We start from the raw sequence: 13,377 nt of genomic DNA, 5'->3' as shown, positions 1-13,377 counted from the left end.
CACGCGTCTCCCGCTTAGGTTGCGAACGTCGGTGTTTGTCTTCTATTTAGGATCAGGAGGTCTCGCTCGTTAAGGAATGCGTTGTAAGTTGCCCCGCGATGATTTTCAGACACTTCCCCACCATTGACTCCAATAGAACTCCCATTGTTTTTAATAGGAATATTAGTGACAGGTCCATCTCAAGTTTTACTATTAAGTTATTTATTTAAGTAACATGGAGGACTTACAGGTAAAAGACAACAAATTAGGAATAGAAAGTTAGACTGTCAGCCAATAACAAGTGCCCACTTATAAGGTGCAGAGTACCTAATAAAATATGGACATTGCAGAAAAGAAAAGAAATTAAATGCCAAATAACAATTACACTATAGTACCATAACAAATTTTGCTTAAATTGTACACCAATCACACCGTTATATGAAACTGCTAAACATGAAAAAGTGTTGGCTCAAGCACCTCCTAACTGAGGGCACACTATTCAAGAATGGGTCTATATCGTGCTGTTTACACAACTCAAAAAAATTTTGCTTGCACGCACTACGTACGAATTCTGTCGATAATTTGTTGAGGATAATGGCGCACGCAAAGGCGGATAAAATCGTTTAGACTTTTTAGGGGTATTAAAATAAAATTTGGACAAAATTTCGGGACAGTTTATACTATTATTGAAATTTTTTAACAAACAAACGCAGTCAGAGATCTCGCGGCGATAACTTATGAAAGAAAATTATAATAGGTAGCCTAGGTAATACGAAAATACTGCACATGAAATGGTAATGAACTGATGGCAATGAAATATGTAGGTAGGTACAATTCCCTAAACACGTAAGTCAAGGTTAAATACAACAATAATTTTACATGGGAGGTGGTCAAGGACATGAACTTGGACTTTGAAATTTGGAATACCATATTGTAATCTGAGAAAGCTGCGAAAGGTTGGTCGAGCTTGGTTGATGAAGCTCATGGGTGTAGGTAGGAAAGGGACTGACTTACCCTCCCAAGCGGCCTTAAGACGAACTAACATAATTTTAATATTAATGCATTATATGGCTAGTTGATTAACCTCATGGCCCCCATATATGTAGGTACCTAAAATATTTCTGTGATCAGCTCCAAACTTTGAAAGTCCGTAGTACGTAGAACTACCTACCGACTTATTTCTAAATATATGTGTAGGTATATGCAATAAAAAACACCTAAGTATCCTAAAAGGTGCCCATAACTAGGTAAGAACGATCTAATGCGACGACAGCTCGTAGGCATAATCCTGTTAACGCTAAAGGCAGGTAGGTACTTCTTAGCGACCTCATAACGTTATTAGCCGAGTAGGACATAAGAAACACAGGGTTGAACTCGAAAATTAATTTTCATGTTGCATTATGGTAACAATGTTCTGGTTAGGCTCTACTCGATATCAAATATGTAACCGTGATTCGAATTTAAACTGAAGAGATCAACAAATGTACAAAAGTCACTGACGTAACTTAACGGATTAAAAAGTTGATGTGGCGGGCGCATTCATATAGGCAGATGCGAAAGGGGGCTTCTTAAACTGATAATTCTTCACTCTTATTGTAGGTACAAATATGATAACTTTTAAAAAAAGGGAACCACCTTTTTTTTAAGCCAGGGATATCCCTGAAGCTTTCTCCTTAATCTGAAAAATACTATGCTGAAAACCGCATCAAAAAATATATTATAAGTAAACACATTAAACAGGTTAAAAGGAAAACCTCATTTTTTTAAGTCAGCTTAAAATGGAAAATTAGGTAATAACATGGTAGGTATTAAGTAAGTACCGCAGAGTAGGCACAAGAAATAAAAAGTAGCACAAGTTCAACCCTGTAGAAAAAATTGTGACCAAGTTAAGTAGGTATAGGTAATGTTCACCTTCTTAGATGCGTATATCTCATTATGAATATTGATTTTGTTCGCGACGTCAGTGTTAATCCTAAAGGTCTACATATAAAAGACGTTAACAAAACGGAGAGCTGCGAGTAGCCTCCACAGCCTCGGCAACCCCGCCGCACCACGGGATTGGTTAAACTACACTAAAGACTGGAGTAGTTCGTTTAACGATTTTCTTCAGTATTTTTGTAATAACCATCTCGGAGTTTTCCTCTCCTTAATTTTAAGTAAGATCAAGTGGTTTTTTTAGTTCATGTTTCGCAACTTTTGAGTGAATCTTGCTTAACGATTGTTAAAATTGCAAGGTTAAGAACACCACAACGAAGATGTCGCTGACGTTGGATCCCGGGCCTGGCATAGCAGCTCTGCAAGCATGGGGTGGCCAAGTAGCGGCGTATGGTGCCTCAAACCAAACCGTCGTTGACAAGGTGCCACCAGATATGCTTCATATGGTCGATCCTCATTGGTAAGTCTGATTCTTAAATTGTCATGGATAGATCGAATTGAACATGCACTGTATTTCTGTATTATGTGCTTAGAGCACAGTATTATACCACTACTCTAACTTAATTGTAAATATTTCATAAATAGGTACCAGTTTCCTCCTATGAACCCGCTATGGCACGGACTCTTGGGATTCACAATCGGCGTTCTTGGTTTCATCTCTATTTCTGGCAACGGAATGGTCATCTACATATTTATGTCAACGAAGGTAAATTATTTACTAACATTAGTTTAGTATTGTGAGGAAAATCTGTGACCACTTGATTTTTTTCTCTTTATAGAGTCTTAAAACTCCATCAAACTTACTTGTGGTGAATCTTGCCTTCTCCGACTTCCTTATGATGTGCTGCATGTCTCCGGCTATGGTGGTTAATTGTTATAACGAAACATGGGTATGGGGTAAGTGAAGCTATGCAGCAATTTGGGCCGTTTTTACAATAATTAGTGTAACCGATAAAATATGTTTTACTCACCCCATTTCTTCACGTTCCATTAGGTCCTCTTGCGTGTGAACTATACGCTTGTGCTGGGTCTCTATTTGGGTGTGCATCAATTTGGACCATGACTATGATTGCTTTCGACCGCTACAATGTAATCGTGAAAGGTATAGCCGCCAAGCCGATGACCAACAATGGAGCTCTTCTGCGTATCCTCGGCATTTGGACGTTCTCGCTTGCATGGACCCTCGCGCCTTTCTTCGGCTGGAACCGGTAAGATCTGTTCCCTTAGGTATTTCAAAGTGAATCAAACACTAGGTAATTTCTTATATCCTATACTGCAGATATGTACCTGAAGGCAACATGACTGCTTGTGGCACTGACTACCTATCCAAGGACTGGTTCAGCCGAAGTTACATCCTGATCTACTCCGTCTTCTGTTATTTCATGCCTCTCCTCCTCATCATCTACTCTTATTTCTTCATTGTACAGGTAAGTAGGTACTATACAACGTACACCGTACGAAACGAACATGGATCATTATAAAAAGTAAAGTAAAAAGTAAAAGGTTACCGGGGCTCCGGCTCAAAACAGGAGAAGAAACGGGGTGGTTTTTAGTCAGTTAGAGTCTGACACTCCCTCCCGCCTCACCCAAGGCGGGAGAAGTCATAGGTTGATCCCCCCCCCCCTCCTCCTCAAAAAAACATTATTATTTACACAGTTATATTTATTTAAAAACGCCTAAAAACATCTACATCTTTATATACTACTTGGAAAATCCAAAATAAAATAATATTTAAAAATAGGAGCCGACCAGCGGGAGCCTTGTCCAAGCTACCGGTGGTTAGGCCTCCAAAGACAGAAACCTCCTCACAATGTGTGCCGTTTCCAAGAGTACTGCCTTCTGTATCAGGCCCTTGATCCATCTGCCTAACGCCAGTCTCCTTAGTGGTTGTTGACACTCTTGGGTTTTAACCCATTGACTGACACGACTATTGACACAATGATAGCTGATTCCTCCGGAATTATTGTTACTTTAAGTACTTACCTACAACTTCATTTTAGACTCTACTTATTTATATTTTTTTCGCAGTGATGGAAACTAACTCAACTTTTTTTATTCAGGCTGTAGCAGCTCACGAAAAGGGAATGCGGGAACAAGCTAAGAAAATGAACGTGGCTTCCCTAAGGTCTTCTGAGGCGGCGAACACAAGCGCCGAGTGCAAATTGGCAAAGGTTTGATACATTATATCTTCGAGTTATGCTCTTTCATGACACCTTTAATACTGTTTTCATGATTCAATGTTGTTACAGGTGGCTCTGATGACCATTTCTCTGTGGTTCATGGCGTGGACACCCTACCTAGTCATCAACTACACGGGTGTCTTCGAAAGCGCGCCTATCAGTCCTCTTGCGACCATCTGGGGATCTCTCTTTGCCAAGGCTAACGCTGTCTACAATCCTATTGTATACGGCATCAGGTCTCTATTTTCTTGCTCAATTAATAAAACATTTTATACAATAACCAACAATAACTAAATAATGTGACTTAAAACTGGTATATGAATGTTGCAGCCACCCGAAGTACCGCGCTGCTCTGTACCAAAGGTTCCCATCGCTATCGTGCCAGGCGTCGCCAGACGAGAGCGGCTCGGTGGCCTCCGGTGCCACCGCTGTCTCCGAGGAGAAACCTGCCGCTTAAACACGTTCGCGTCTCCTCTGCTGACGAACCTCCACGACTCGGCTTCGCTGCTCTATGGACACGATTCTGCCAAAGCGATGTTATTTATTATTTTTATACGAAAACATTTACATTTGTACAAAGCTATAAACTCGAGCACAGAGCGTGTGCTGGTTGCAAAATACTCAGGTTGTCCCCCCTACAAATCGGCACTTGCGTATTTTGAGTTCACGTTTTGGGCATCGAGTTGAATTTTTGCACACTTTTATTATACCTTACATTTGCTTAAAAACCGGTCGACGGCATATAAAAATACAAAAAAATACAATCAGCAGTATGTCGCCAGACCCCCCTTTAGGTACCCATGAGACTGCTCCTCTTAGATATTATATAATGCTATAGATGTCTCTACGATGAAACAGGCTCTGTATCTTGGACTAATAAATTTAAGCAAGCAAAGTGGTTAATGATCACGTTACAAATTGTTTTATTTCTTCAAATCTACCTTATTAAATTATAATGATCCAAAACGACATGTCCCCTGTGCAGGTGGGAACCTGCCTTATGAAATTCACACACATATTATAAACTATAAATTGTATTCCTACCTCAAGTATTAAGGTCAAATCTACTGAGACAAAATACAAAAAAAATAAACTAAATTTAAACTTCTAAAATATCTACCTAATTATAAAAATTAAAAAAGGTCAGTCATAGTTTACCTAATGATTCATGTAACTCTGATCACTATGCTCAACGAGCGTGGTCCCAATGTTTGTCACAGCGTTGCTAGGTAACGCAAATAAACAAACATTGATATCGTATTGTCAATCTCTGTAGTAAATAAAACTAATAACTTTATTCTTTCATGTAATGGTGTAAAATATTATTTAAAATATTTGAAAATGGCATGTAAAACGTCATTCGAACTTCATCATCATTTCCCTAAATTGGCTGAAGAATCAGGGTTCACTTTTAACACACATCGACCGCGTATCCATATAGACTGGAACAAAATTAGTGAGTACCAATTTTATTAATTCTTGATAACTTAAATTATGTATAACATTCAATAATTATTAACTAGTTATTACAAAATATTTAACAATGTTACAGGACTGATAGATATAGATAGTTTGATAAAAGACAGAAAATTTGTTATCCTTGAACAACATTTGAATGACGTAAGTACTTTAAGTATTAAATTCGTATTTTCTTTATATAGGAGATCGTACCTTTACCTACAATTATACATAATACATACTCAGTTACCTAATTCATCTTGTTCAGTTAAACTATAAGTACCAACCAACCTCATTAGGTACCTGTTGCCAATAGACATCAACTTGTTGACTAGCTATCAGAAAATAAGTTGCCATTTGTTTATTGCTACAAATAATTTTAATAGCCTGGTTGTTCGACAGATTTTGGATTGCGTTATAGAATCCGAGTTTGATGTTCGCATACTCGACGAAGGTGTTATGAAACTGTTTAGACTTGCCCAGCTGGCTGTTGAATATCAACAATTTTGCCGTCATTACCTGGATCGGAGCGTATACGTATTACGAGAAGAAATAACTTCACTGGCACAGGTATTGTCATTAATTAATTTAGGAACAACTGACAAGTTTGTCATGCAATAAAACGAAAGTATATACCGACCAATAAAATTCGTTTACAGGAATTAGATACATGCAAAAAAGATCTTCGGGAGAGAGATGAAGAAATAAGGAGACTAAGAAAGAGATCTCGGCATAATTTTAAAACTCCCTTGCCTTACGGTAATGACAACATAGCTACCATGATTTTGAAAACTCTGTCTCATAAAGGCGATATGTTTCCTGCTACATCGAACGATGCATTACAATACAATAAATGTAGCTATTGCGATAAAGTATTTCTGAATCAATTGTATTTGACTAGCCATATTGCTAGAAGACATCCAAATGTCGTGGAAGCACCGCAGAGAGATAAACTAGAAAAAGCCACAAGTAATGAAAATAGTAAGTTAAGTGCAGAAGTGAATGAACTTAAAAATAAATTGAAAGAAATGGAATTGGTTATAGCAAGTACAAAAAGTCAAAGTAATCCAACAATTGAAATTAAATCTAAGACTGATGATACAGTCAAAGAAAACAAAAAAGATGTAAAGGATGCGGAAGTATCCACCAACAATGAAGATTACTTATTGAACAAAATTGAAGAATGGAAAAAAGAGGAGCACGAAAATTACAATAAAGAAATGGATAAGTTGAGAAGCCAAATCATTGAATCTATAAAAACTATTAAAGAAAAAGAAAGTCAAAATGTTTTGCCTACTGAGCCCAAAATAATTATAGAATTACATGAAACAATAAAACAGCAAGGCGCTGAAATATTAGCTTTAAAAAAAGAACTTAACGATTCTGTAAGTAGACATTTCCTCTTAATTTATATTCTGATATTGTAGAAAATACGATCATTAACTACTTACTTTGTTGTAAATGACATCAGTACTTAGGTAAGTATTTTAACATTTTATTTACGGTAAAAAAATGTTTTAGAGGATTAGAACTGAAAAAGACAAGGCTGATCGAAGCAAAGAAACCGAAGCACAAATATTACTTTGGTCAAACCGGGCAGAAGCTCAATCTAGGCAATATGAACTATTGCTTCAGAAGTTGAATGATGTTGCCAAAGACGCTAAAGAGTCTCGTGCTCTCGCAGAAGCAGAGAGGGAACGAGCTGCTCAGCTACAAATATTATTACAGCAAAGTATTCATGCTAAAACAAACGGGGACATTGACAGCACTGATGATGCACCGGTAAGTACCTAAATGTGTGTGAACATTCATATTGTTGATTGACCTAAAATTAGAATAGGTTCTTAAAAACTTGCTCTATTTTAGACACCTTCTAAGAAGCACAACTATGCTGATACTAGAAAAAAACCCATGAAAAAGAAAACCATTACAAATAAAAATGACCAAGAAGTTGAACGCAAAACCCTGGAACAGCTCCATCGTAAGGCCCAAGAATTATTAAATATTGGCTCTGCATCATCCAGCTCATCGGATACTTCAAGTGAAGCAATAGAAAAGCCATTACAAACAAAATCTTTAGATACAAAAGGAAGCATAAATAACAACAATGATAAGTCAAATAAAGTAAAAAAAGTAGAAGAAACGCATCAACAGAAGTCTAACGGCCGAGAAATGCAGATATTGAGTGAAAAGACCACAATTAAACGAAAAGGGGAAGTAAAGAAAGAAAAGCCAAAATCTAATCACATTAAGACTTCGAAAGAAGTCATACTTCCTGAGAAACTCCCTATTCCTGGAAGGTATGGTTTACTAAATTTTTCCTTGACCACAATGCTTGTAAAACTTTGATTCCTATTTTAATATTTGCTTTCAGCCCGATGAAAGTTATTAGGGCGAAAATAACTGAAGAAGTAAATAGCCGATTAGTATCGTCTGGAGTGGATCCACTGAAACATAGACTACCTCGTAGTGTCTTCCAAAAACAACGTTTACAAATACACCAGCAGCAAGAATTGAAAGCAAAGGTAATGTAATTTATTGTTTAGTGCCAGTCAGCACCTAATATTTTGATATTATGATAAATATTACAAGTTTTGTATTATTTCAGAAAAATTCTGCCCACGAAAAAGTGAGGCATACAATTCTAGCGTATTTGGACGCCAGTACAACAGATTTGAAAAAAGAAGTTCCTCAAATACAGGATTACGTTTCTCCCACAAAGACAACAAAACCGTTCAAACATTTTACAAGTGTTATTTCCAATGTCAAAACGAAGGCATTATCGTTAGTTAAAATGAATGACACAAACGCTAAAGATAAGCGAAAATCGTTGAATGCTGAAGTTGCAAAACGCGCGATGTCTTTATTGAAAACTCCTCCGGGTTCTGCATCAACTAGCCCTGTACCTGCAAAACACAGTCCTCTTAAAACATTTACGACTGCCCAAAATGTATCGAATAAAGTTATACGAACACCAGAACATACGAAGGTACCACCAGATCATGAGACAAATGTCAAGATTTCTATGAATAATTCTCCTAAAATTGTGAAACATGTAACTACAACTTCTGACGATGGTTCAGATGAAAGCGATCACAAATATTACAATACAACAAAAGTACAACAAACCTCAAAATCCATTGAGAACCTTATTAAGTCTCCAGCACGTAGACCCTCTTCTGCCGCTGCTGACTACAACCACTCATTAGTAAAAAAATATACTATTAGTGATGATCAGTTATTGCGGACACAATCAGTCACTAGTTTGATTGAACGATCTTCAAACTCAAACGGAAGCAAAAACAATGCACCAGCAAGAAACAATGAAAACAGCAGTGATGATGCGGAATCACCACTAGATTTACCTGTGAAAAAGAATCAATTGGGTAACAATACCGACAATATTATCAAACAAACAAAAAGTGTTTTGAAGAACGCTTCTTCAACGTCGTCTTTGAATAAAAAGAAGGTACTTTTTGATATGGACGCAATTCAAATGAAATCTGTAAGTGCATCTCCATCACAAAGTATTACTGAAAGAAGTGATGGAAACGAAAAATATGAATTAGGTTTGGTTAATCTCGATGCTGACGAGTGGGATATATCCAGGTACCTATGACTTAATTTTTAAATTCTAGTAATTTCATTGTAAGTACCCAATGTCTTTTACATCCTAATTTAAACATAATCGTTTTACTTTCAGCATTGAAAACGAGCCGCTGAAAAATGACACGAAAATTCAAAATATAACCACTCACACCACCAGTCCGAAGATAGCCGAATTAAAACTAAAGATAGAATCACAATTAGCACGACGGAACGACACTCCTACAGCGCCGCTAGTTGGAGCAGTGGATGTTTTGGCTGGTTCAATGACAAAAGCCTCAAGTTTGGCTGGTAGTAACACCAGTCTCGGCAGTTCAATTCTAGACGATTCTGAAAGTGTACCGGTAACAACTCAGAAAACATTCGTGAAACCTAAGCCTATAAGAGTTGCTGCCAAAGATGAAAGTGACTTAGATATATCGGAGTTTAGTATGGATGGCATAGTAAATAAGAATGAATCTTTTTGATTGAATAAGGATTACAAGTATTTATAGTACAAAAAGTACCTACATAAGTAAAGTTATTTTTGTTAAGTCGTGCTATTGCCTTATAGTCCAGTCAATTTAGGAATTCACCTCGGAATTCGAGATACCTAGCTGTAATTTTGTATATACTTGTATATTGACACCCTAAAACTTGTCTCAAAACCTACATATGGTAGGGTGTAAGCAACTATTAAATTTTAAGGTCCAAAGGTCCCAAAAATCTTATTTTTGCGCTTTTTTGGAAATATCTCATTTCCTATGGGTTTTTGGTATTTGCATTTAATACCAATATTGTAGAATACAAAATTCTCTACAGCTTTTGTATAAATTTTTTTTATAAGGTGAACCGAACAGTCACTGCATCTCTTCAAATAAATTTTTTTCATCTAAACTATCCGTGATGGTTCTCTATGGATAGGACATTAAAAAATACGTCATGGTTCCTAAAACCATTTTTCGTCAAAATCAATCGTTTGAAAGATAGACGCTTCTAAAGTGGAAAAATGAGGTCTATAGAATGTGTCCTGCCCTCTAACTTTTAAAATAAGTGAGTAAGAAAACTAAACAAATATATATGCTGTAGATTTTAATGGAAACTTTCAACGAAAATTGGTTTGAATGAGATATCATAATTAGTTTTTAAGAATTGATTAAAAGAATTGAGAAAGTGGAAAATTAAGTGTGTTTTTTTTTAAATGTATCAATTCTTAAAAACTAATTATGATATCTCATTCAAACCAATTTTCGTTGAAAGTTTCCATTAAAATCTACAGCATATATTTTTTTAGTTTTCTTACTCACTTATTTTAAAAGTTAGAGGGCAGGACACATTCTATAGACCTCATTTTTCCACTTTGGAAGCGTCTATCTTTCAAACGATTGATTTTGACGAAAAATGGTTTTAGGAACCACGACGTATTTTTTAATGTCCTATCCATAGACAACCATCACAGATAGGTTAGACGAAAAAAAAATTTTTGAAGAGATGCAGTGACCGCGCGCTCTCCGCCCTCTATCTCGAAAACGGTTCACCGTATAAAAAAAAGTTTAACCTTTTGAACGCCAGAGCGTAAACACATCGGCGCCCCTTCTACGCCAAGCCACAAATTCAGTACAAAAACCTACAAAAAAAATAGTGATTCCAACATCTTAACGATAAGTTATCGATAACCAATGAATCCGTGCTTTTCGTTCTATATTTTTTAAATAAATATTATTCGTTGCATTGGTTTTTTATTTAACTTGACCCTATTTGGTATCATACCATCATTAAACAGCAGTTACTAAGTTCTAAGCAACCTAAAAGCAAACATTAGAACTACAAACGAATAAATCAATAATATAATAAGGTACATCACTAATCTGGTTCGTGACGTCATCCGCCGACGTGAAGACACGTCTCTGGCGTGGCTGGCACGACTTTTGACAACTTTCTCGCATGCGAGTAGGGATGTGATCATGTGATATTGTGGTACATAAAAAATAATAATATTTTATTATTTAAAACAATTTAATCATCACTACATAGTATAAAACAAAGTCGCTTTTTCTGTCATGTTGTATGTCCCTATGAACGCTTAAATCTTTAAAACTACGCAACGGATTTTGATGCGGTTTTTTTAATAGATAGAGTAACTCATGAGGAAGGTTTTTATGTATAATACAGGTATAATATATCACCATTGCACCCATGCGAAGCTGGGGCGGGTCGCTAGTTTTACATATAATTATTAGTCGGATTCTTCGAAACTTGGCAAACTTATGTCATCCAAGTCCTTTTGCTGTTCAAATTTTAATATTACCACCGATCATAATAATAAATGTAGTAAAGCACTAGCAGACTCCCGTAGCGCTAATGACGTCACCGCTTGACGTCCATTCCCGTCTGTGGCGTACAGGTAACTGTCTATGAGCTCTTACATAGGGATGCGCGAGAGTGGACAGTAAACTATCGATTTAAGGATATCAATTATAAGTTCTTTTCCACATTTTTTTAAATATTATACATTAGGAATATTCAGATACGAATATTTGTCAGTAAAAAGTAATTGTCAAAGTAATAGTAAGCTACTTTCAATAAAATATTTCATAAATTTGGAATATAAGTTACCTTACCTACCCATCACTAGCTGACGTGTCTTGACGTCTGTGGCGTGGGGAAATACACAATTTTACGGATTTCGATTAGCAATATTTGACGATTGTTTTTTCTTGTGAATTCAAATAATGAATATATCTTTGTGTCAATTTACAATATTTCACTAAAGTAGTTTGAAATAATAGGAAAAAGAAACACAGAAAACTTAATTTAGTATATTTATTTTGTATTTAAAAAATGTCGTTTTCTTGACGTCTATAGACGTCGGTGGCGTGTTTGGCACGATTTCGTTAGACGTCTATAAACGTCCGTGGCGTTCAAAAGGTTAAACAAAAGTTGTAGAAAATTTTGTATTTCACAATATTGCTATAGAATACAACTACCAAAAACCCATAGGAAATGAGATATTTCGAAAAAACCGCAAAAAAACTATTTTTGGGCCCTTTGACCCTGAATTTTAAGGGTTGCTTACACCCTACCATATGTAGGTTTTGAGACAAGTTTTAGGGGTCAATATACAAGTATATACAAAATTACAGCTGGGTATCTCGCATTCCGAGATTCTTACCTAATTTTGCCTTATTTGACTGGACTATTATGTAAATTTTTATGTACCTACTAAAGACATAAAATAAAAATTTAAAATACATTACACCTTTTATTTTTCAAATGGATAGGCAGAAATGCACATGTGGTACTTCCCAATAAATATCTACGTTTAATTTACTTGTACTTCGGACTTTTATTACCTACCTACCTACATAATATTTGCTTTACTGAGGTGCCTCTAACTACGTTGCACATCTCTTGTGTAGTACGAAAGGAAACTGTACAGTCATTCTGCATTGCAGATAAAGGAGGCAGAATATAAGTAGGTGTGCACAACTTATATTTTTTTTGTTTTGAATGTGAATTCTTTGTTTTCATAAATAATGATTTCAATATTATCTTTACTTAGATTTAGATAATTATTCGGTAAGTACTAAATAGTTGGATTGGTAAATGAAATAGTTTTTTTTATTCCACATAACTTTATTTACGAACAAACAAAAAATGTTATGTTGTAGAATAATAGACGACTTCATGACGATTTTCACCAGACAGGGAAATCTGTAAAAATAGAAACATTATTACAATACATTCAATACAGATTGTATCAGTTTATAAAAATAATATTGGTAAATTCAGAAAGAGCCTCTGTGTAATCAAAGTATTTTCAGAGTAGGTAAGTAAAAGTCATCATGTCATAGTGCTGCTATCAGCCCAGGTAGAGCAAAATATTTATATCTGTGACAGACACCCATGACCAAGTCACTATTTAAGTTTTTGACATAGGTACATACTTACATATTGTTTTATGGGTGAGTGTACTCCATGGTGATATTGGCAACCACAAGATCTGTAAAGCAAGGGTAATCATATTACTGCACTAATATTATTGACAAATAGCGACATAAAAGTTGCTGTAGAACTTCAGAAAGAGCCTCTGTGTAATCAAAGAATTTCAGAGTAGGTAAGTGAAAAGTCATCATGGAAAAATAAATAATTTCATAGAGTTGTTTATCTGTAACAACTTACAAAACTACTATTTAGCTAGAGAGAACAGTATAACTAATATTATACTTACATAGTTCTT

General features: G+C 35.8%; 2 protein-coding genes and 1 long non-coding RNA gene across 3 annotated transcripts; 2 read left to right on the top strand and 1 right to left on the bottom strand.

Moving 5' to 3' along the window:
* The first annotated feature begins 1,972 nt into the window (after positions 1-1,972).
* On the top strand, positions 1,973-5,012 carry LOC118262417 (opsin-1). Its single transcript, XM_035573742.2, has 9 exons — positions 1,973-2,135; positions 2,214-2,374; positions 2,500-2,620; positions 2,694-2,811; positions 2,909-3,122; positions 3,194-3,341; positions 3,975-4,085; positions 4,164-4,330; positions 4,425-5,012. Exons 2-9 carry the CDS (start codon positions 2,235-2,237, stop codon positions 4,549-4,551), a joined length of 1,146 nt encoding a protein of 381 aa, XP_035429635.1. The 5' UTR covers positions 1,973-2,135; positions 2,214-2,234; the 3' UTR covers positions 4,552-5,012.
* Positions 5,013-5,147: 135 nt separating this feature from the next.
* LOC118262416 (cilium assembly protein DZIP1L) lies at positions 5,148-10,647 on the top strand. Its single transcript, XM_035573741.2, has 9 exons — positions 5,148-5,550; positions 5,647-5,714; positions 5,955-6,122; positions 6,212-6,937; positions 7,074-7,334; positions 7,419-7,852; positions 7,927-8,077; positions 8,161-9,161; positions 9,256-10,647. The coding sequence occupies exons 1-9, from the start codon at positions 5,436-5,438 to the stop codon at positions 9,623-9,625; spliced, it is 3,294 nt and encodes a 1,097-aa protein (XP_035429634.2). The 5' UTR covers positions 5,148-5,435; the 3' UTR covers positions 9,626-10,647.
* A 1,298-nt stretch (positions 10,648-11,945) lies between these two features.
* LOC126911301 (uncharacterized) lies at positions 11,946-13,362 on the bottom strand. The gene is made up of 2 exons (XR_007705819.1): positions 13,089-13,362; positions 11,946-12,851 (listed from the first exon to the last, which is right to left on the bottom strand). It is a non-coding gene; the product is annotated as an uncharacterized LOC126911301 (long non-coding RNA).
* Between the last annotated feature and the right edge of the window lie 15 nt (positions 13,363-13,377).

The sequence above is a fragment of the Spodoptera frugiperda genome, chromosome 12, assembly GCF_023101765.2.
Source record: "Spodoptera frugiperda isolate SF20-4 chromosome 12, AGI-APGP_CSIRO_Sfru_2.0, whole genome shotgun sequence".
Lineage (NCBI taxonomy): Eukaryota > Metazoa > Arthropoda > Insecta > Lepidoptera > Noctuidae > Spodoptera > Spodoptera frugiperda.
The sequence above is the reverse complement of the archived record's forward strand: the minus strand, read 5'-3'. Positions and strand labels throughout refer to the sequence as shown.